At 36.2% G+C, this 25,869-nt stretch overlaps 2 protein-coding genes across 4 annotated transcripts in view; both read right to left on the bottom strand.

The window, feature by feature from the left end:
* Positions 1-25,869, bottom strand: part of TDP1 (tyrosyl-DNA phosphodiesterase-like protein) — a 374,303-nt gene that overhangs the window by 224,026 nt on the left and 124,408 nt on the right. For all 3 annotated transcript variants that reach the window (XM_089797894.1, XM_089797893.1, XM_089797892.1), the window contains 2 exons: positions 18,275-18,364; positions 10,823-10,957 (listed from right to left, as the gene is read on the bottom strand). In XM_089797894.1, the coding sequence (XP_089654020.1) occupies positions 10,823-10,957; positions 18,275-18,364 (225 nt within the window). The remainder of the gene's footprint in view (positions 1-10,822; positions 10,958-18,274; positions 18,365-25,869) is intronic.
* LOC149542963 (putative transcriptional regulator tpeD) lies at positions 21,305-23,877 on the bottom strand. The gene is made up of 5 exons (XM_089796236.1): positions 23,553-23,877; positions 23,285-23,437; positions 22,743-23,143; positions 22,195-22,600; positions 21,305-22,060 (listed from the first exon to the last, which is right to left on the bottom strand). Exons 1-5 carry the CDS (start codon positions 23,614-23,616, stop codon positions 21,480-21,482), a joined length of 1,605 nt encoding a protein of 534 aa, XP_089652362.1. The 5' UTR covers positions 23,617-23,877; the 3' UTR covers positions 21,305-21,479.

The following is a 25,869-nucleotide window of genomic DNA, read 5'->3' on the forward strand; positions in this document are numbered from 1 at the left end:
TGATCCGCTTACCCTTAAGTGTACCTTTCAACTGGAAGGCATGAAACTTAGGATAACTGGAGAGGGTAGCCATAGCTACTCTAGCTGATGCTACAGGCTCAGCGGTGTCTAACTCCAACTGTGTCGAAAACTGCTCAACATCCTCTGTATTATCCTCAATATCAATATCAGGAACCTCCTCATCCCCTAACTCAGAAGTCACCTCAATCAAATGAATCTTCCTTTACCCATGCAACGATGTCCTGGTTCCCATGGTTCTTTGCAGGAAAAATACAACTTTTTCCTCCTCAATTCATTCCTCGTCTCCTGATTCATCCAAGGAGTTTTACATGAGGTCCCTCCTTTGTTTTGTGTCGTATTGGCCTTCTGTGCAGGCCGTGAATCTCTAAATGGTTTCTTATCTGCCTGATAAGAAGTGGGAACAGTATCCAATCTCAATGTCACATCAATAGCCTCCTTAAGAGTAGCTGGTTGGAAAGCACGTACCAATCCTTTTAGTCTATCCTGCAAACCCTCAATGAACAACATCACACTATGTTTCTGGGGCATATCCGGTACCATAACTGCAATATGTTGGAACTCATTAATATAGGCTTCTGCATGACCAGTTTGTTTAAGGTGAGCCAACTCCCTGTAATAAAGTTCTGTATCCTTACGGTCAAATCGTGCAATGAGTCGCTCGGTGAACTGAGCATAGGAGTGAACTAAGGCGTGATCCTGGGTGACCAATCCATGGTGGCACCAATCATAGGCAATCCCCTCTAAATGCAACACAGCAAACTAAATAGCCTCACGCTTAGGCATGGGCCTCAATGAAAGGTATATGTCCAGCTTGTGGACCCAAGCTCGTGCACTAGTGTCTCCTGAGCCATTATATGGGGCCAATGTAATCTTCCCAGTAGCTCTATTGAGGTCATAATTTTGCTGCTGTTGTGGTAGTCTATTACCACGATCTCCCCTGAACCTGGTTGTATCTCTACGCTGTAAACAATACTGGGGAAGAGGGAACATGTCCCTAACCTCAGGAGGTAGAGCTCTCCACTCAGCTGTGGCCGCCAAAACTGACTCCTGAAACCCCACTTCTGGTGGTTCCACCTGCGCTGGCCGTTCACCTGGTATGAATTGGGGAAGCAATGGCCTATTCATAGTAGGTGTACAATGGCAATGCCTCCTACTGGAATGAAGGGAGCTCCCAACTGAAGAATGGGACTGATGGTTGCGCTGACTACCAGCCACTAAAACTGATCTACTTTGCCTGCCTCTGTGTCCACCCATCTCCAAACGCTCCAAGGTATCCTGTAACCTGTCTAGAGCCTGAGCGATCCTGGGCTGAGTAGTGAATAGGGTCCGCACCATCTCTCTTTCTTCTACCTCTGTAGGCATGCCGTCGCCAGCAGCACCCTGTGCCTCACCCATAGCTGGTATCTGTGCGTCTCTGGCGGCCTCTACTTGCCACTGGTTTCTCCTGCGCTAGTAGAATTTGTGTATTTCTCCACCAGGATGCATAGATTTGTATTCAATCCACCAACTAGTGACTACCCAGATGCTGAAATGATTTATAAAAAACTTTTATCCAATACCCAAATGCCAAAATCTGTTGTGCCAACTTCTCACAAACCCTACAGGCTGGCAGGATGTAAGCTCTGATACCACTGAAAGATCCCTGATGGATCTCTGCTTCAAATCTGCTGTAGATTTATTTTATTTTTGTTTTTTGCTGTTTATTAATGTTAACTTGTAGAACTAGACGGAAATGCAGAAGAGTTTGTTTGTTTTTGTGTTTTGGATGATTATTCCACATAGAAATAAGAAGTAGCAAATGGCAAGAAAAGAGTCTGAAAATAAATAACAATATGTAGTAAAGTCAGAGTTGATACAAATCGTACCAGGCAGATCTCTGAATTATAGAGCCAAATAAAAGATCCAATACATTTCCTCTAACAATGACGCCACAACTGGCTGATGAAAACGGGCTGATAAGATGCAAGAATCTGCTGCTAAGTAACCGATTTTTCTATGTATCCAAGTGCTGCAAATGACAGAGTACGGCTGCAAGTACGGCTGCAAGAAATGGCAGTGTACGGCTGCTAGAATTCACCTCCCATACGCCAAAGAACATGCCCAACAAAACAAACTGTAGGCCCGAGCTGAAGTGGTGACTACCTTCCTCCTGAATACTGTTGAAACTACTGACAAATCAATACTGAATGCTGCTGAGGGTTACGTCCCAGCCAACAATTACCCTGGGGTTTGTGTCCCAGAACGCAAATCGCTCAAGCAGAGCAAATCTGAAAATAAGTGTTTGAAAAATATGCATAATCATGAGAAATGGCGCCCATCTCCTTATAACCCCTTGCAAAGCAATTCGAACCCTAAAGTGACCCCCAATTGGCGTTGGCTATAAAAAAGAATTAAATCTTATTTTAAAGTGACCATGTCACTAGAAAATGACCTTTTCGACCATAGTAATAAATCCGTTCACTGAATTGCCCTGAGACCAAAGAGGAATATTTAGAGAATTTCAAGACCTTTCCAACGAGCTATCATAACATGGGATACGCATCCAGATGAGGCCAAAATTCCCTTATTACTCCAAAATGGCTATTAACTTAGCCTTATTTAAATATTAAACGCTAACTTAGGAAATATTAAAAATATAACCCAAATAGCCACAAACTGCCCAACTGACATCACAAATCATAAAATCATCCTATCACCTGTCTGTGACTGAAGTCGAAAATCAAGGATCCACTGGCAGTCTCATCCCTAAAATCTAGGGATGTTCCTAAAATTTAGGAAACAAGCTCTATCCCTCTGAAATTGAACCCAAAGGGTCATCTCATGGAAACCCAGCCCTGGGCATGATCATACCTCCTAAAAAGTAGGAATAAACCCCATAAATGTAGGAACTACCTCCTAAAAACAAGGAATGTCACCCAATTGATCAATACCCACCAGAAAACCAAGTCCCCAACACTGAATAACCATACTGGGTCTCTATCCAACCCTATCAACCTACAAGACCCCATAGTAAGCTGACTCACATGTCTCTGTTAGACTGAGCTAGAGTGGGGACATGACAGGAATAATCAGTTCCACCAACCCATTCATGTAGTAGGGTTCTACCTCAACCCTCCTTTTTGCTTCTCACCATCCTACTCAGATCCCAATGGAGGGTATCACTAAATGCATGCGAAGTATGATACCCAAGGTTAAGGTGAAGGGCCTCAGTCGTTCTGAAATGGACATGTACCGGAATGCAAGGGCTGAGCTATTCTCTTCAAACATTGCCAAGAGAGGAAGAAAAACTTAAACCCCAAGTAAAATATTTGGAATTTTGGAGACTTTCACATGTATGATAAGTAGATAAAAATTAAAATATCTGTAATGACCCTCCTCAAATCTGCTCTCAAAAATGCGGATGAAAGCTCAAGGAATTTCATCAAATAATTCACATGCAAGGGACGTATGACTGATATAGTATTTCAGCTGGCTTTAAATGACTCTTTTTCAATTTGCATTAATGAGAATCTTGTGCTAGAAGACTCCAAATGGACTACACAATGGCCTAACATGAGTGTGCTACTAATTTTGACAATATTCAGTGCATATATATGATCTAAGCATGAGAAATGAACACCTACAGCCAACTGGCATTTTTAGAAACAGTTGGTATGCAAACTAACTAGCTGATAAATAATGATATTGAATTGCTTAAATGACACCGGCAACTATTATCTTCTTAATTTGCAATGAAATTTCTAATACAATGCTCATGAAATATGGCCAAGACTTTTGGCATTTACATGGATTACAAAATGATAATGCTGGTATAATGCACACTTACAACTGAAACTTATAACACCCTAAAAGCAATACTAACAAAGGAACCTGGTTGTAGATGGCTGTAATAATTTCCTTCAATGCTACCCCTTCTGCTTTGCTTTTCCAATTTGCTTTTTCGACTACTTTTTCAGATCCGCTTTTTGAATTGCTTTTACGGATTTGTTTTTTGAACTGCTTTTTCGGCTTGCTTTTTCGGTTCCACTTTTTCGGACTGCTTTTTCGTATCTTCTTTTTTTGGACTGCTACCCTGTTGAATCTCAAGACCATATCTTTCAATGGGGTCAAGATTTCCATCTTGAAGGGATTTTGTCCTTCAAACTATTGAGACATAATCTCCAAAAAATTTCCCAATTTTTTTGATATTTCCAAGCATACTAAAAAGAAGCTCTTCCCTTTCTTTTATAGTGTTCTCACAAGAGCTCAATCCTTCGTTTTCTCAATGTGGGATAAAACATCACTCCCTTTATATAACTTATGTCTCCAATGTGTTATAAAATAAAGGGGACTCTTTTAATTTAAATATTTCCCACAAACTATAGTCTATGCATTAATAAGGTTAAATATTTAAATTTAACTTTATAAAATAGCTTTATCAATGCATAAAAAATCTTATCAATGATAAACAAGTGTTCTTGCCGATTTTAAACAATTACCATCGACATACGGCTGCCACTGGATGTCTGACCATATCCAAGATGACTTACTATAAATAGTAAGTATGCCCAAAATTGCCTCAAAACCCTTCAAAAAGACTTGCAACTGAAACTATCTAGGCCAAATGGCCTCTAAGTCCCTTTAATGTCTTGGTTAGCCTACGGGACCGTGGGGAAATAGGCTAACGACAACATCATGCTATGAATGCTAAAAAAAAGGGGACATTACAATATCATTACAATGTTTTCTAACTCCTCAATATATTATTTTGCAAATGCTTGCTTGGCAAAATTGGGGTGGATATGTCCCGAAGCTGCAAAGACTTGCCCTCTAAGTCGTACACCATCCTTGTAGGTTATCCAATTGTGAGCCCAAATGGAGCTTGTTCAAGGTCATGAAAAAGAGGAACAAGTTATCATATAAACACCTCAATGAGCTTGTCTTTGTGCAATATAAAATTCAGTTGTGCACAATGAAAGTAGAGGAAACATCAGCTAGTCCACTTGATTTGGATGACATAAATCCTTTCTATAATTGGACATCATGGGACTAGCCTCCATTGTTTATAGAGGATAAGAATTGCGATTTTGACAGGTAGGCTATGAAGGAGGGGGATGGATTTGTGGTGGGATTGGATGACATCAAGGAGGACGAGGAGGTTGAGGATGATGATTCATTGTGAACTCTAGTATGATCTACAATGGACTCCTAGGACTAGACCCTATACCTTCCAGTAGTTTTTACTAGAATTGTCGGTAAGGGGTATGTTAATGTTTTGTAGCTTCACTCTGATAAACTCTAGTGAAGATTATATATATATATATATATATATATTAGAGAAAGAGACAATATATTATTTGTATGTATATAATTATAATGATTAATATTATTAATAGACATGTCTGTCTATTCATAACTCATTCTTCATATATATATATATATATATATATATTGATAGCTGCATTTGAAGAACATATACCAAAATAGGCAATGTTATTACATTTGCAGAGATCTTGATAACATTAACATGGTATCAGAATCAACTCCAAATGTAATAAAGTGTTCAAATGCATTTGATAAAGAGTACCAATTTCAATTAACAATAATAGAAATGGTACAAACATCTCTGTCATGTCACGACACTTGCAAATAGTTTAAGGAGAAAATTCAGAAAAAGTGGACAAATCCAATATCATAAAACATACAACCCTAAAGCACGCCAAAAGTAGATCGCGGTATACCTAGACAAGAGGCTCTTTAAGCCTATGAGCCACAACGTGACAGAATTGCAACAAATCTTTAGAGGGAGCAGTAGTTTATTTCAAACTGTTAAGAGACAAAATTCCAAGCAAAATCACACAAGTCATGAACTAAGTAGAAAGTTTATTTCACTAAACCCTTGACAGTTTGAAATCAAGAGCAATGTTAATAGGGTCAAATTATAAGAATACAAAGTCGAATTATAGTTTGCTTGACTTGACATACCTTCTTCATTACATGATGAAATTGTCTGCAATGAGAGGAGCACGGACCCCACATGAATTAAAAGCGTTAACTATGAAATTAATCAAAATGCACATTCATTAGATGATGTCAGCATGGATAGGTGGATGAAAGAAAGATCACAAAACTATTGCAGGAAGCTAAGGATTGGGTAAGTCAATTATCCCTGTGGTACACATCACCGACAGATATGACAAAAACGAAGATGAATTGTGTCTCACCTTGATCGCGAGAAAATAATTCCACACTAGATTAGTTGTTGCTTACTTGGACAAATAAGGAGATTAGTACATGGATAGTACAAGACCAAATAATAAACATTGAAGTATCAAGTGGACCACTAAGAATCAAGCAAGAGGAACAATATGACAAATGGTAATTTCCACAAGGATGCCAATCTTGGTCAACCTGAAAAGATAACATTACCTCGTACATGATAGGGCACTCAATCTGCATATGATATAAGATATATCCTTATTGGTTAAAGTATGAGTATATTAGATGTAGTAAACTCAAATCCTATATATATAGGATTAAAATTGATTATGAATTAAGTATAGTATCCAATTTCTAAAGCTCTTATAATTATTGAGAATAATTATTAAAGGTATTTTTACTATTATTATAAGAATTATGTGCCTTGATCTTTTCCTCAGAGAATGTTATTGTAGGAAAAGGAAGATTAATTTCAAATTTAGAGGGAGATTGATATTCAAAAGGAGCCTGACATTTCAATAGATGCAACCTTAAAAGAAAGGCAGCAGATAGAGGAGATGGCTCCATCAACCTTCAATGATCTCGAACATATTGATTCAAAGGGAGTAGACCATGTTGAAGATGGATTCTCCAATAATCAATAAATTGTAGGAGTCAAGAGGATTGTGATTCTATTCTTCCGAACTATATGGGCCTACCTGTGTATATCATGAGGAAGTGATGGCTTCCAAATGATTATCACTTGCATTTGCAAAAGTTATTGAAAGGTGACGATCTTTCAATAACTTAATCTATTATGATGGATATCTTACAATGCCTATGTAAATCATGATAGATTATGCTTAGCATGGTGGATGTTTATATGCTATGCATTATGAGAATGCGAGTGCACATACCTTATAAACACTTTGAGTACATGGTGAATGGTACACAAATTGATGTTCAGGAGGCCAATACACAGAGTACTTGGTGAATGTCAAATAAATTGACTTTAGGAGGCCATTACTCACAACACTTAGTGAATATCTCACGACTTGACATTTGAGAAACCATTACTCAAAGGCACCTAGTGAATGTCAAATGAGTTGACATACAAATGTCGAATGAGTCAACATTTAGAAAAAAAATGTCAAATGAGTTGATATTCAAACGTCAAATGATTGACACCATAATGTCAAATGAGTTGACGTTTAATTTTCTTATATTGCATTTAGCTATTATTTGGTTGTGTTTATCCTCCCTAGCTAAGAGGGAGTGTTAATGTTTTGTAGCTTCGCTCTGATAAACTCTGGTGAAGATATAATTATAATATATAATTATAATGATTAATATTATGAATAGACATGGGCTATCTATTCATAACTCATTCTTCATACATATATAGCTGCATTTGAAAAACATATACCAATATAGGCAACATTATTACATTTGCAGAGATCTTGCGAACTTTAACAGGGAACAAGATGTAAACTATTTTGATGTTGTACTTGTATATACTTATAATTTTACAAAGACAATTTTTTATTTTTATTTTGCTTCAAACTATCAAGCTACCAAACATCGACGTTCCACATCAAGATTCTATTTTGTACCCCATTTTCATTTAAAGATATCTAGGTTCTGTTGGTTCCCAAAACCGCAGATTGGAAATCCAAGAGCCTGCCACTTCTCCGGTAGGATCTCTCAATCAAATTTTGGCCAACGAACGGAAATCGCTTAGATTCCCCTGCACTTAGGGCTCCGCTACACCCAGGCGGGTAAGCCTTCACCTTGAACACTGACTACTCAATTCAAGGGTTTTTTATAGCGAATTTTGGTTTTGATTGAGAGATCCTACCGAAGAAGTGGCAGGCTCTTGGATTTCCAATCTACCGTTTTGGGAACCAACAGGTTCAACTTGTTTCTTTTGTTTACTCATTTACAGACTCATTAGATGTGTCATGTGCATGAGTTATGATGTTTTGAATATGACTCATATTTCTGAACCAAGAGGAATTCCTGTGATGTTGTTCATCATGATGCATATATGGTTTTGATATTGATGTCCTATTTGTTATGTAGACAAATGAGGATCCTAGCTTGATTTTGAGTTATTATGCTCATTGTTTTCAGTTCAATTATAGAGGTGGGTTTTTAGGAGCATCATTGGGGAGTGGCTTGTAATGGGGCCTAGGGCCCTAAGAGGTTGCCAAGGTATCCCATTGTAGATTTGATAATCAAGTGATAACCGAATAAAATGAATTGGGTTGGGATCACACATTAATCAAGATAAATAAGTTCCTCACTCATAACCTTGAGTGCTTGTATAGCCCAAGGATGGGTTTGAGAAGGCATGGTAGTTTGTAGGGTGTTGATCTGACAAATCGATTCCTTGTCCTTGTGAAAGGTTGTTGGTTCCACATGAGTTTGCATCTAGGGGTCGGCATATGTGATGACACTCTACTACGTGTCTTAGGATCCCCTCCGATTAGCCTCATGGTTTGCCTCTGGTATCCCATGTTATATCCCTTATGTAACCCTTGTTTTATCCCATATGTTGTCCCTTGTGGTATTCTTGTGCTTATGCATTTTTGTCCTATCTCTGTGTTTGTTTGTGTGGTGTGGGGGCTTATGTGTTCACATGGTTGGATGGTAGTGTTCTTTCTTCTTTGTCGATTTTTTGACATTTGTTTGAGAGCTTATTAAATGGGCCTTACATCTTCATTGCAATTTCATGCAAATAAATGATTCTTATTTTACATGTGTACCATGCTATGTATCATTCAGTATATGCAGAGATGTTGTAATTAACACTCCTTGAGGAGACTGATGTAACTGTAAACCTATAACAATTTATTATTGGAATCTAATATTTAAGTTAGATAGATCGGTGTTGGTATCAACTATCATTATGTGCTTGTACATTATCCTGTTGTGTAAGAATAAAACATGAACACTTCGATTAGAGGTTTGAAATGAATCTAATTTGAAGATCTTAACCTTGCACATTAATTCTTTATTGTTTTATTGGATTAGCTAAGTGTTTATACATTTCTTAGAATTGATAAGTAGGAGATATTTTCCACAAGTCAAATTGTGATATGTTTGTTTCTAAGCAGTGACATTGGAGATTCTAAGGTGACGTAGTTTAGCATTTGATGGTAGTATTTCATAATGTATCATTTACCATTATTTGTAAATGCAAATATAATGTTTAAGTTGATGTTGTTATTGTTGTTTGAAAACAAAATGGCATGTTCTTTAGTAATTATATATTTGTCCTCTCGGGTTCCTAAGCAGGGGCATTATAGGCCTCAACTTCCTCTTAGCATATTTTTGTTAAATACCATAACATAATTCCAATGACATTTTTCCCACACTCGATATTTCTTTGAATATAGATTGGATGCAACCCCTTGTTATAAGTGGGCAATTATACCTTTCCATCAAGACATATATTTAAAAACTAATGAAATAGACTTATATTAAGGTAGTAATTAATTGATCTAGTCAATTTTAATATGGGTTAAAATTAAACTATATATAAGGTAAAAACTCATATCAAGTAGGGCCTTATTAACATTTTTGTGAACACTTTAAATGAGTGTAGACCTAAATAAAGATTTTTCTCTAATAGGAACCTAAAGTCATGCAAGTGGCATTCCCTACACAACATATCAATCATTTAACATTTCCAATTTTGTAATAATGTCTCCAAATGCAAAGGGATATGACAAGTTCTTATGGATGTCTATAAGGACATAAATGCCCATCATTTTTTTTTCTAGGAGGGAGAATGACTAGGAGATGTTTTGTCCCAATCCCTACAAATTCTAGGAATGGTTCTTAACAAAAGCTCGACTCAATGTAAATTCCTAGAACATTAGCCACTGCTTACATATGATACTTTGACAAATTGCATGCAACACCTTTACCAAAAACACATCTTGTGTCCTATTTGCACCATCCTTCAAAACTTGAGCCAAGCATTTCCTCAAATACTATTTATGCAACTACCATCAACTCTGATACTATGTCTCATGAATGTTCAACACAATGCATATTAATAGTGTCTCACAATTACTTTTCATTAGTTTCCATACATACACTATTTCAATGTGTATTCATAGAGAGAGCTAAAACTTAACATTTTTCAATGAGCGATTACAGTTTACTCTTTGAACTATGATTTTCCCATCTAATAGTGGGGAATGTGTATTATAGATATATGTGATAAGACAAGATGTTTGAAAAATCAATAACAAGTCAATCGCAGAAATCTAAGATTATAAAGTTACATGGTCTTCCATAACCCATCTTATAGGACAATATCCCTTTAGCTATTTTTATATGTTCCTTGTCAATTTTTTGGATTTAATGCATACATGACTTAGCTTTGTTTATTACAATGTTATTTTACAGTCACCAGTTTTCTTTATTCATTGCCAGTTTGACACCCAACAAAATCTCCATTATTGACATCTCTTAGCATATTTTGTAATATTACGTAGCTAGATCTAAATGTGTCAAGTATATAATTATATGCAAATATATCATCCTAATGAAAAAAGATTGAAACAAAATTAATCATTCCATCGTATTTCATCTTGAAAGATGATTCTACCTGGTAAACAAGAGGGGAACCCTGGAATTCTTTTTCAAAACATTGCTCTTGCAAGATCGTTCTAATCTTCATATGCCCCCACTTTTTCATCCTAGAGCCTTGATGATACCCTGGGACAGATGCTACCAAACGGACCTGAAATAATAGCCAAAAAATACAAACGATTTACCCCAAAAGCACACAATTAATTTAGAATCGATATCTAAACCTATTAGATGTAGCTTCAACAAAGTTTGGCTGAAAGATAGAAGGAATGCAGTCTATACCATTCTCAAGTTCATCCCAAACTATTCTAACCATTAATTACAAATAACACATCATAACTATAGCACAATTTAAAAATTAAAATTGAAAAATTACTCAAAAGATTAGTAAAGTGGTACTTAAGGATATGATACATGAAACATGACCATTATTTACATAACAGAAACCTATGGACATACTATAAAGTATGCCCCTTGATCTAAACATTTCTATGAATTCTCCAATTTTCAATCTTTCAAGGCAATATTTTGATTCAAATTTTAGCAATGTCAACTTGTACCCATCAGTACCCTATTGTAATGTGGTAAACCATCATCATCATTTTTTTTGGACAGCTCTATATATTTTGCACCTAAGGTATTCTATTTTTTGTACTAATTTCAGTCATTTATCATCCTAGCATCAAATCCAAAAATATTTGAAGATTCTTTCAAAAAGTTTCTGCTTCGGAAAATGGAACAAATGGTTACAATTTGCATATGCATTGGTGGTGTAGGTTTTCATCATTTTAATTAGTTTATTATTTACTTTCCTACACATGATTTAGCTTGCCTAGGCTAGGAAAAATATTAGTGATAAGGTGAGAAGCTTTACACTTTCTTGAGTGTTTACCTTGCTATTGGATGAGATATGTACTTTCTTTCACCTTGCAATTTTCATAAATGCATTCGCACTTGATTAATGGAATGGCCTTATTCTAGCTAGTTGATTTTTCATTCTTCAATATACCAATTACATTTTGGTTATTTTCTCAATATTAGATCTTGGTTTTCTTTTCTTATATAGAAGTATAGCATGGTATTAGAGACATAATGTCCTAGTTTCATCCATAGTCTACATCAAGAGTTTAAGAGTTCAGAACTTTTAGCAAGGTTGATTAGTGTTGATCGGTAGTGTTTTTTACCTCAACATTGTGCTGAAAAGTTTTAAAATGGTAAGAATGGGCTTTTGTTTTGTCTAAATTTCGCATCAAGAAAACAACCTAGGTTCAAATACATGGTTTATGATCTCTTTTGGCTAATTGAGGAGAGTTTGATCCTAGGATCAAGCAGTCATTCACTCAAATTTAATAACTTTGCCTAGGGACCTGATCATCCTTCCTACTGAGACATGGATTGAGAATGGTTCTAGGCTATTGTGCAGCATGTATTGTATAATGATAAAGGTCAATTGAAGGTTTTAGGATGTCCTATAATGTTTGGGAGGGGTCAAGCTCACTTTTACTAAGTTTGAGGTTTGCACTAGCTAAGGTTTGTAGTAGGCATTCAAATTCCTCTTTTAGTCTTATAGTCGAAATAGCAGCCAGCCGGAACTACCAGCTTGCATTCCTAGCTCAACACCATATTTTTCAATGGCACATCAATTCTATCTAATCAAGGTAAAATAAAAAAGTTTGGTTCCTTGTGAGATAATGCTGAGTGAAATTGGGGAAACTCCTATTGAAGCAATTCTGATAGTGTCTCATAAGATATCAAAAGGAATTGAGCAAATGTGAGTTAGTAGATGGCCTAAGGTTGTCTTCAATGACAACATGAGCAAAAGAAAAGAAATGGATGAAACAAAACGACAAATGGATGAGCAAATGGAATATTTACTTGGATGCTTTCCCCACAAATAACAAACAGATAAAAGCATATGTTTCAAATATTTTTTACGTTAGTCTATGGGGTAAAGTGCTAGGAAGAAAAAGATAAGCATGATCTTAAGAGTTCAACCCCATGTTTGATCATCAAAAGTGCAGATAACAACCAATATTGCATGGAAAGCTACGAATTTTATTGCTCAACAAAGAAACAACTCATTAACTAAGATGTGAAAAGTGGGAGTGGAAAAGACCTAAAGAATCAAGGGAAGAAAGGGTGTATGTTTTTTGCAATATTGGGGCAGTGGAATCAGAAAAGCAGTTTACTCTAGAGTGTGATGCCTTCATGGCCATCAAAGACAAGCGGGCCAATATAATGACAACTATTTCTGGGCATAGTTTGTTCAATGAGGAGACTATTCAGAAGATGGGAGAGCTTATCATCTTCTAAATAAAAAAAAGCATGAAATGTAGAAGACCAAAATGACAAGGCTGGTTGTCCCATACATCATTTTTGCCTTGTGGGCATTAAGAAGATAGATCTATCTACAAGATAACCAAAATAATCGAGGACACTCTTAAGATTATCCAGTCCCTACATCAACCCATCCTTGAACCATTGAGAATTGTTGATCCTTACCCTTTGCTCATTTTTATTGGCTTTACTCTAAGCTTTAATCCTAGGATACCAATTCGTATGGAAAGGTGGAGGCTTCCACATTGGATGCGGGATGCTTTCGGAAGCCTTGTGGATGTTGGTCAGAAGCTAGCTGTAGGCTCCAGACTGCGTCTGGAAGCCAACATTAGCAAGGCTTTCGAACGCATTCAAGAGCGTCTGTAGGACCAGCAGCCGAACAAGTGAACAAAAAACATTTTAAAACACTTAAGTTGCCCATTAAACATGTGTTGTAACTGCATTTTTAGGTTTTTTTTGCCACGTAACCCTAAAACGACCCTAAAGGTGAATACTGAAGCATACACAACTCATTTTGGAACTTTGTTTGCACCTACAGCCACTTATCATTTGGTCTCTAGTTTTCATTTTCATTGTGAAGCCAAGTTCAACATTTTAGAAGAGGATCAATCGAAGAGGGAGAGATAGCTTTCTCAAAGGAGTTTAAATCATTCAAGGTAAGTGATCAATCCCATTCTTGAGTATTTTGATGATTTTTTTCAAGTTCTCAAAGATTTTTTTCAATCTTTTTTTTTGAAAGATATGTAGAAGCAATTTTGGGTATCTATTTTAGTAGTTTTTTCTCACTTCTTTCCACTTGTATGCATGATGTTCATAGTTTTTAGGACCTAATTAAAATTTATTTATTTTCTTATAGAATAGGTTGCAAAAAACTAGGCAAGAATGGATATTGATGGTAGTGCTAGTCAAAGTTCAGTGGGGGGCCAAGGAGGGTAAGGGACTGATACTTTAAAAATTGATATAGGTTCTCCTTTGTGGAGACATACAATACGGATATCATAGGTTTCAGGAAATGGCTCATACTATTGGAAGTGCAATTATTATCAAAGTAACAAAGGAAAACCTTTCAATAGCTCATATTCCTGAGTGAAGCTTCATTTTATGGGCCTTGCCGGCAAAGGATTTGGAATGTACAAAGGCAAAAATGGTACTAGTGCAGAAATACTTTCATTTGTAAGAGAATAAGAAGCTACTAATGCATTGATCAATAGATAAAAAAAAGCTACTCTCAAGGTCCTTTCTCAAAGAGCAAGCTGCATGCACCCACTAAACCAATTGCATCCTCCCAACACCCATTCTTGGAGGTAACTGTGCCAAGAGAGGATGAGGAAGAAGTGGGAATTTCAACCCGCAAAACAGGCCCATTGCACACTGCATTTAAATTGGAGGCAAGAGACCGCACTGATGAGGCTATTGCACATTGCCTCTATGTGAATGGGCTTCCTTTCAACTTGGTGACATAGCCATATTGGAAGAAAATGGTGGCAGTAATCAAAGAATCACCAGCTGACTACACAAGCCCGAGGTACGAAAAGGTGCGTACGACTCTATTGCAACAAGAGAAGACACATATAGAGAAAGACCTTCAACCAATCAAAAAATCTTGGAGAACTTCGGGTCTAACTATTGTGTCAGATGGTTGGAAGGATACAAGAAAATAGCCACTGATTAATGTGATTGCAATTTCCCCCAAAGGGGCAATTTTTTTGAAAGCTATTGATTGTGAGGGGCAAGTGAAGGATTCATAATTCATTTCTAGAATTCCCATCGAGGCCATCGAGATGGTGATACAATTTTTATACAAAAGGCAGTTGCTTACAAATCATAGAACACTTGCACAAATAGTTGTATTAAATAATAATTGCTTCTCTATGATGCTCAAAAATATTCCTGTATAATGAAATAGTAACACCCAATCTCCCAGGGAAATTCTCCGGAAAACTAAAGACAGTATGAAAATGAATTCGGAATGACTTGGATAATGAAATTATTTTCATTTTATTTATAGAAAGAGAAAAAAATCTGCACTATCTTTGTTAGATATTCCAGCTCGAATTAAATGGAGGAGTCTTAAGCTCTAATTACTTTTGAATTGAAAGAAAGAAAGGGTATCAAAGAGTGAGAATGTGGTACAAGTGGTCACAGACAATGCCAAAAATTGTAGGGATGCGGGTGCTTTAGTTGAGAGTCGGTATGAGCATTTTTTTTGGACCCCATGCACAGTTCACTCCCTTAACTTGATCATGCAGAGGATTGGCACTAAAGTAGAGTGGGTGAAGAAAATGTGCGATTAGGGGGAGGACATATAGATGTTTGTGACCAACCACCACATGTCACAATCCATTTTTAGAACATACTCCAAATTGGAGTTGCTGAAGGTAAATTGATTTTTTTTAAATTACTAAGTTTCATGGATATGTGATTTAGTTAAAAATTAAAATTTATAATTATATTGTCAATTGACATATTGTTAACTTGCTTAGGTTGCTGAGACCCATTTTGCATCTCATATAATTGTTAGGAGACGGCTCCTCAAGGTAAAAGTTGCATTAAGCCAAATGGTCATTGGTAATCAATGGGGCGTATGGAAGATCTCAAATTCAAAAAGAGCACAAAGGATCAGGGATTTGATCTTGAATGAGAGTTGGTGGGCTCATGTGGCATATGTATTGGATTTCACCGAGCCCATCATGACCATGCTCTATTTTGTTGATATAGATACACCTTGCTTGGGAGATGTATATGATGGCATGGACACCATGGTTGAGAAGGTAAAACATTCTATACAGGCACATGATAGTGACCCCACACAATGTGAACAAGTGCAAGCAATTATCCACCATCGTTGGAATAAGATGACTACCCCATTGCACCTCCTTGCATATGCCTTATCTCCTAGGTACTATAGTGAGGAGGTAGTTGGTATGCCAGGTAGAGTTGCACCATTTGCGAATGAGGAGGTTGCTGAGGGGTGCCACAAAGCTCTTACAAGACTTCCCACTGGAAGAAATGCATGAAAAAGTGAGGGAAGAATTTGGGTTGTTTGCTTCGGTGTTAAGGCATCCTCCATTTGCACTAAAGGACCAAAATAGAATGGGCGCTATCACATGGTGGTACATGTATGGTCAATCTTTCAAGCATCTTCAACCTCTTGCAATCAAGGTCCTATCACAGGTAAGTTTTTTATTTTGTTTTGTAAATTTATTTTAAACTTTTATGTTTACACTTGTATTCTAGAATTTAGTGTTTCACACATTCTTTAAAATTAATTTGTTTTTCATTTGTATGTTTTGTGACAACTATTTAGGTTCCTAGTTCTTTTGCTGCTGAAAGGATTTGGAGTTCATACTCTTTTATCCATTACGTGAAGCACAACTGGTTGGGCTCCAAGAAAGATGAGGACTTGGTCTTCGTCCACGCCAACTTGCATCTTTTGTCATTTAAGAATGATCATTACAAGGAAGGGGGAACAAAGCTTTGGCATGTAGCCACTAAGTGTGCAGATTTTAATGCAACACTTCATGATCTTATTACAGTCAGAGACGGTGATGATGATAGTGTGGCATGTGGTGCATCTAGCATAAGTTGAACCATGTCTGAATCAAATGATTTTTCAGCAGTTGGAGATGATGATGAGAATATGGATTTTCTTGTGAATCCCTATGATTCAGAGTTAGACTCTGATTGATTGAATCTTCAATCATTAACTATGTTTTTATTTTGTTGGAATCTTGAACATAACCTATTTGAACTTATTGTCTAAGACAATGCTAATGTTGGACAAGCACATATTGATATTCATATATCATATGAATTTTGAAATATCTTGAATTTTGATAAAGGGTTAAGTATCATAGATTCATAGTCATACTATCAAATGATTTTTTTTAATATTTCTTGCATTTCTTTGCATATATTATATATAAATAATATATATGTATATATATTTAAAAATATATATACACATTTCCTCCCGCATCCCATATCCACTTCTAGAATCCGCATTCAAATTAGTAACTTAGCTTTAATCTTGTAAACAATATTTGGCATTTTCTTTGATTTTCTTGCAGTGTAAAATAAGATGTCCAGTAGTATATAGCTATGCTTTATTATTATTTCATCTTCGTGTTATTTGCTGAAAAATAATGTATTTTACAAGGATCAGAAAAGTTTCCATTCGACCAGTCTTTCTTGTCTATCCTTAGAGTCAGAAGCAATATCTGGGATTCAGAATTTTATCTTGAGGATTGGTACAGTTGCATAATAGCAATGCACAGCGATAAATTACAAAGCAAAATCCAAATGTTTTTGTTACATGACAAGGTTAACTGTTAATATAACATAATGTTATGATAGGCATTAAATGATTAACTAGCTAACTTCAAATTGTACAGATAATCCAATGAGTTGAAAGATTAGGGTTTGGGCTGTTTCCTTGCATTCCAAGAACGAAAAATCCTACAACTGACAGCTTCAAGCTAATGTGAACTTTGAATCTAGATCAAGCTTACATGTATATTTCAGTAAAGAGACAGTGTTTCCTAGGGTTCTGAACTATAGAGAAAAAAATCTTGGAAAGATGATACTGATTCCTAAACATGAATAACAGCCACAAAGATGTAAGAGGAGGTGACTGTATATAGTATATATGAACACTAGACCATATCAGTATTCAATAAGCCATAAATTTTGAGCTGGTGTGTCATTTTTAAGTCTTTAGGAAATATCTTATAGCTTTCTACTTTAGAATGTAATGTTCATTTTCCTTCTTAAAACTTGATACAAACAGAGAAAATTGTTCACTTCAAAACAAGGCAGTAAATCGATAGTTAGATTTGACTTGAAAAGAATAAATCCAATATAATTTGTCATCTCACTTGCAATATAATACATAACCAGTTAAACTGTGAAATTGTGTTACGAAAAAAGTTCATAAATTTATTTATACAAATGCACATCTAGAAATTATATTCCAGGGCTCAATAAAAAGGTAAGTCGTAAGAACTTGGTTAAAAAGACAGCAAAGTTGCCAAAACTTAATGGCTCATTTTTGAACAAAGGTATTGCTATTAAATTCTAATCAAAACAAATAAGCTAAAAAAGGAAGAATGCTCATGAAAATCAACAATACCGCTGCAGCACTGTAATCAAACCTCCTGAAGTATGCAGCATTCATCATGACATCACCAGTTTGTGGTAAGGGAGCACTGAATCCAGCCCACTGCACCAATACAGAGAACTATTAACATATGTGAACAGTTTTTCCAAAAATAAAGAAGAAATATTCAATGGTCAATCCAAGACAGTATGCATTCTAAAGGCATGATCAATAAACATTAAAATTTGACATAATTCAAACTTTCACACTCTAATGCCCCCGCACTTGAGAAGCTTCCTTCTGGAACTATATTTAGAAATTTCCACCTTACCTACATTCATGACATGTGAATGATCACAGAACTAATGGAAAGATGTCCTTTTTTTCTCTACTGCCTGACGTTTTCTTATCACTATCAGTTCAAACTTCAAACTTTCTATTAGAATCACACTTATTCAAAACTTCAATTAAAAATATATTTAATATCCAAAACCAAATACATTGCAAAATTTTCAGACTACCCTTTCTGTACCTTTTGTTTGTGTGAAAATGAAGGACAATGCCAAAATAGTTAACACAATCCATAGGTTTGCTTGAACTCTTGAAGGAATCCCAAAATTAAGCTAGAATAGGACACAGAAAACAATGCCAAGAGCATTAGTCTGAAATGGATTAATTATGTTAGTAATAATGTCTATTGTCGGTAAAGTTATAAAATAGTCGACAGGTAGATTAGCATGTAGTCGGTAATTATCATGTAGCCGACGAGTGGAATTAATTATTTCTAAATGAGTGCGATGGTTGAGTCACCTCTTCAGAATGGTATATGTACACCGTCTGAAATGGACTTTGGATTATTGTTGTAATCATCATTGGAAGCACTATGTAATCTCTTCGGCATATACGCGAATAATAAAAGGAGTACTGCTGCGTTACATGTTCTTGTCTATTGTTTGTATGCATTAAACTATTTACCCCATATGGTAAACATCTGACCCCCCAAAAAGAAAAGTCGTCTCCGGACGATAATGTCTAACATGTGATGTCCCCAATTTAGCATTTCATTGCTCTTTGGTTGGCTTTGACCTTGTTGGTGGATGCTTGTCTTGCCCAAGGGACTATTTAATGTTGTCAATAAGTTTTGTTAGTCTTGAGGACGCATATCCCACTTTCCAAAGGAATTTCAAGATTTTGATGTGTTCTTCAAGAATCTTGGAGTGGACATCTATATTTAGTAATTTGCTATTATTAGCTCAAACTGACTTCCTCCTCATCAACAGCACCCCAGCACCTTCAATTTTCTATTTGATGATCAGTTGTCTTTTCCACAACTTAATTGGGTCAAATTTAAATTAAATGGTAAAGTTCAATGTTTACACTTCTTAAGTTTTTAGAATTTAATTGCTTAATATTTAAATCAAGACTTTAGTTTGAGTACAAGCATTTAAATATGAAATATTTCATTATTTTACTTAAGTTAATTTGAAAGTGGTCATAAAGTTTACAATAAGATGTAAGGGGATTATAATAACATTTTATTTTCTCCCATTTTTGTCCTAGAGTTTGAGGATATATAAGTGACTTCAGTTCATTTGCATTTTTATGTGGGTAATGTATTTGTTGGAGAAGCTCTGTTCGTTTGTTCGTGGAACTCTCGGAAGAAGAAACCCTACCTAGAGTATCATCTCTGGTAGTAAAAGATCTATTCTTGGGTGATTGTTGGTAGATTCATAGAGGATCTGCAGTGGTGCTTCATTGGTGATAGATTGTTAGTGATTTTGGTTTATATTTATGAGAAATATGAAGACCTTCACAGTATTTTGAGTTGCAAGTTGAAATCATGTGTTTGTCAAGCAAGCATTGGAGGTAATATATGTATGTGAGTTGTGAACTGATTATTGCAATTCATCATCTGGGTGTACAACTTGCCATGAGTGTTTGAACAATCTTGAGTCAACTAAGACAATCCATTGGAGAGGTTGTTGTTGGGTGTTGTTCCTAATACTATTCTTCAGCCAGGTGACAAGTCCATGGGGATAGGGAGCTTCATAGCCATACAAAGCCATAAAAGGTGACATGTTGATCAACATGTGGTATGTAGGACTTTTAACAATACTCACCCAGGTATAACCATTTAAACCATGCTTGGTACTTCCCTGAAATGCAATTTTGGAGATATGCTTCCACCCACATATTAACAATCTCAGTCTACCCTTCTGTTTGTGGGTAATGTCATATTAAGAATGTCCCATCAAAATAAAAGTTCCTGCCAAAATAAGCTCAAGAATATTCTCTCCCTGTCACTGATTATGTTCCTAGGTAATCCATGTACCCTAAGAATATCTCTGAAGAACGAATCTGCCACTTGTGTTGCTGTATTTACTGCCAAATTGTAAATATACCCATTAACTTTCACATTATGAATCATTAATTCTCCACTCTTCCCTTGAAGTGCATTTAATCAAACAGTTGACACACTGCTATGTAAATCAAATAGTATTGTTTTAATTTGATGATTTAGGTTCAAGTATGTTTAAACCTACTATCAATGTGTATTTCAGTACATAAACCTATGATAGCATGTTCAAATAGAACTATAAGTTTGTAAAAAATTTGCCAACAATGTATAGATTAACCAATGACTGATATTCACAAAAATTGCCGAATGAGAGATTGACTTCTAACCTGAATATTTATAGACCATTCATTTATATTATCCATCCTCAGCTGGCTAGTAAAACATAAAGACCAAAAAACTTTGAAAAACATTCCGTGATTAGGGAAAAAGCACCCTAAAAACCAAAGTAACTTGAATCGGAATCGGCAAGGCCGAATCGAATCATGAATCGGCAATGAATCGGCAAATTTGAAAAAACCCTTTAAATTTAAAGATTTTAACAATTTAAAACTTATTTCATGTACCCTTTATTGAATATAACTTAAACACACTATAACATCATCAAATAGAAGTTAAAACTTAACATACATAAACATGGAACATATAATCCATCACATACGTAACTATGTTATCTAAAATGTAAATTGTAGACTAGCTGAAGTAAATAGAAATCAAATGATCATCATGATTTAAATCATAGAATGTAAGATGATCCATAAGACATCAAATCATAAATGTGTGTAAGAATCTAAGATGAAGATCCATGAAAGTTTGAAACATATGTCTATCAATGATTCAGTATCAATATCTGTAAACAAAATATAAAAGCAAGGCTCCAGCTCAAGCCTCAGGCTCATAGTCATCATCATCCTCAACACCATCCTCAAGCTCGGCTGCAACCTCAGCCTCAACCTCTGAGTATCCAGTCTGCCTAGTAGCAAGGCGTCTAATGTAGGTCCTAGAGGACTGCCGAGCCATATCTCCCGCATGTAAGATGGGCTCACGAACATTACTAGGGCCTGTGTCTGTGCGTGCACGTGTGCGTTTACCAATGCCTGAAGAACGTGCTCTAGATGCCTTAGCCTCTATATCCACCTGGTCAATCCACACACGGTCCCCCTCAGTGAAGACTGGATCCACAACCTCTGTGAGCCACTCTGATTCTGGATCAATCTCCTCCAGAATGATCGGAAAGGAGTCAGTGCCCAAAATCTGTCTGATCCTAAGACGGAGGTTGTAATGAACAAAGACAAGATCATTCAACCTCTGCACTGTCAACCTATTTCTCCTCTTCGAGTGGATGTGTTTGAACATGGACCAACTGCGCTCACATCCAGAAGCGCTGCTTGGCTGACTCAGAATACGGATGGCAATTTTTTGAAGTTTTGGGGTTGTGGCCCCAAACATTTGCCACCATCTATCTGAAATAAGGGAAAATAAAAACAATTAGTCTCATTTACAAATTACAAATTACAAGTTAACTCTAAAATTACATAATCAACTTTAAGTTTAGAATCTAGATTTATGAATATTGAATATATTATTTAATTTTTACCTGGTTGTATTGTTTCCCGAGCATCTATGGCCATCCTGCTAGAGAAAAGTGGCCCTTCTTCATTATTGAACTTATCAAGCTCAATAATTGCAGCACTGCTATCCTCATCAATACTCAACCTCTGGGCCACTATATATAATCCGATGAGAACCTCCTCATTCGCCTTGAAGTCAGGACGGAAACGAGATGCTGGATTCAAAAAGTAAGTTGCTGCATGGATGGGTCTGTGGAGCTGATTCTGCCATCTCCTATCAATGATGTCCCAAATAGGGGCATACTTCTCCTGCACTCCTGCATACTGGGCTCTAATGGCCTCCTTGGCCCTATCCATGCCCTCATTTATGTAGCCCATAGAGGGCTTCTCCCCATCAGCAGTTTGTAGGAGAGATACAAAGGGCTCAGTGGCCTACATATAAAGTAAAACAAAAATTTGAGTCAAAACTTAAATATAGAATAATTCAATAATATAACTTAAGGTAAAACTAAATCATTAAACAATTAGCATAGTAAACTATAAAATATTAAATGTTAAATTGCAATAAATTTACCTTAAGGATTTCTCTAGCAAGTTTCCAAAAACCATCATCATCAAATATGTAATCCACCACATCTATCCCTGCAGTGGTCGTAGCATAGGAAGATGAAATCCACTCCCGCCCAACAAACATGCTCCTCAAATCATCCCTTGATGTCAACAAGAACTGCAAGGTGATGAAATTCGAGGCAAACCTCGTGATCCCTGGACAAGCTAACTCTTTGTCTCTTGTGTACTTCCTCATTGTGCTAAGGACAAATGAATGATTATAAATAAACTTGCATATGTTTTTTGCCCTTTCCACACATGACTTGACCCACTCAAGTTTGCCAATTTCCTCCAACATGAGGTCAATGCAGTGTGCCGCACAAGGGGACCAAAATATGGGGGGGTGCCTCTCCATCAAAAGTTTACCTACAACAATTTTAAGTTAATTAGAAATTCAAATTTCAAACATGTTAGAACTTAGGAAACTTAGAAATTCTAAGTTAGAATTAGAAAAAGTTCAAAATTCAAATAAATTTATTTTCAAAACTTGAAAAGTTTAAAGTTTACCTGCAGGAACATAACTTGCTGCATTATCTGTCACCACTTGCACCATATGTTGTTCCCCCACCTCTGCTATAACTTCCTCAATAACCTCACATAAGTATGTGGCGTTTTTTCCATGAGCAGAAGCATCAATGGATTTGAGGAACATGGTATATCCTACAAGTAACAAAACAACGAATTATAATTACTATTAGCAATCAACAAATCAAAATTTGAAATAGTCAATCACGATACATAATTATGTATGTAGAAAAGTAGAATGATCAATCACCTACACAGGATACAAGAAAATTGAGGAGTATTCTTCCCCTCCTATCTGTCCAACCATCAGTCATGATGATGCAACCCTTTTCGATCCACTCCTTTCAGTTGTCCTCAAGCTCATGCCTCATATCCTCAACCATTTCATCTAGGAGGTATCCACTCAACTTAGCCTCAGTTGGGGCTTTAAACCCCGGACCACAAATGGCAATTGCATCTATCATGTTCTGCCAATAAGGAGCCCTGTCACAAATAGATAATAATATTGATTAGAAATTTAGATGTCAAAAACTCAAATCATAAAACAAGTAGATATAATTAAAGTTTTACTTTTACTTTTAACTTAAAAAATAACAAAGAAAAAATAATCAATTACCTGGCTGCAATAAATGGAATGTTGCAAAAGTACCAGAATTTGCAAATCTCTTTTCTAGCAGCATCATGAATCTCCTTGTTCAAACCCATGCCCTCAAGCGTGAGTTGGGAGCCAGGAGTAGTGCGGGGCACAAAGTAACTATCCATTCTATTTTTCCGCACTCTAGGCCGCAATAGGTTGGTGTTGGACTCTATCTCAGTATAAGACCGACTACCACTAGCACTAACACTCACATGAGCACTAGCACTAGCATGAAAAGGAGGCCTGAAAGAACCCTCTCCAACACAACCTACGGATGCGGAAGCTGATGCAGATGCAGATGTAGATGCAGTTGCGGATGTGGGAGCACGGGAGCCAATACCTCTTAACCCTTCAAGTTGCATTTTCCTATTCAACTTGTCTTGTTCAATTTTTTCTAATGCCACTAAACAAGTGCGTTTTGCCTCAGCAGTTTGATGAGTGCAAACTGTGACATCATGGCCAGGTATGCCAGCAATGTGGTATTTCAATCTATAGATACCTCCCGAATTTATTTTTTCTTTGCAAAATATACATTTTGTTTGATATTTGGTTCTCTCAGGAAACTCTTCATTATATTTTCAGCATTCATCTTTTTTACCCATTGTGGAAATTGGAAAATGAAAACAAAGGGCTGCTGCAATAAAAAAATTCATGTAAAATATCAAAGTTTGCAACTAATAAACAAAAACTACAAAACAACAAACCCTAGTTTGCAATTTATTAGAAATAAAAAACATTAAAGATTTGCAAATGAACACTAAAAAAAATTAACAAAAAATGCATAATACACTAACATGCAAAAAAAAAACCAGCACTTACCTCTTGCAAATGAGTTTAGGAGTGTTGATATTGACTCCTTAATGCTCCCAATGCAATTTATGGCCTCCCCAGATGGACTTCTAATCTCTTTGGTGCTCTTCTTTCTTGCCAGTTGGAAACCTATGGATTTTATTTTTTCTTCTTCTCTCTCACTCTTCCTCTCTTCTACTCATGCTAAGAAAATAGAAGGCTCTTTAGGGTTATAACAAAGAGGAAAGACAAATTAGAAAGCAACTAAAACATGTCTGTTTTTTTTAAATCCAACTTTTTATGCTTGCTGGCGCGGCCGATTTTTGGAGATACCTGATGGCGATTCTGGCCATTTTTGCCATGAATCGCCGATTTGGGCGATTCAGGCGATTCACAAGAAAAAATCGCCTTCAGCGATTTTCGATCCCAAAAAAATCGGAAGTCATGAATCTTATTGCCAAATCGGCGATTTTGGTGATTTCAAGGCGAGTTTTGGAACTATGGTAAAACTCATCAGTTTTTCTTAAGCTTCCTTGGAGCAAGCAAAATTTTCCTTGTATACCACGATGTGAATATTCAAAACCACCCAGACATCAGTTCTTCATGCAACGCAAAAAATATTATGGTCAAGGTCTGAGATTTCTACAGTAGAGAAATATGACTTATGCCATGTACAGAATGCTAACATAGAAATTGAACATCCGCCTGAACCTATGAAGAATCCAGTTCTACCCAAAAATCTTTCTCCCTTTCTCTACTTCATAAAGATCAGAATATATTTCCTACAAGCTAATTCCATTAATAGAATCACCCACTAGACAAGTTGTTATATAAAGATCCGCTCGGCAAAACCAGATGTTGGTGTCAAATAACCAATGCTCCCAAAGCCACAAACTACAAGCAATTTCTATTGTGCAATGCAATAATACTGATGCCAACTGCAACCGTATCATGTTCCATTTCAATATTGCCCTCTCCACTTAAGTATTAGGATTCACCCAAACAAAGATTATACCAGTTTGACTATAATCAAAATGCTGGATTTCCATTTATTTATGACCAACACTGGAATATTTAATTAAATAATTAAATTGATTCCATATAAGTTCCACCAATAATGAGAGTATTTATCTCTTGATAC

Source organism: Cupressus sempervirens, chromosome 8, assembly GCF_028749045.1.
Source record: "Cupressus sempervirens isolate cs-2001-9-10 chromosome 8, ASM2874904v1, whole genome shotgun sequence".
NCBI lineage: Eukaryota > Viridiplantae > Streptophyta > Pinopsida > Cupressales > Cupressaceae > Cupressus > Cupressus sempervirens.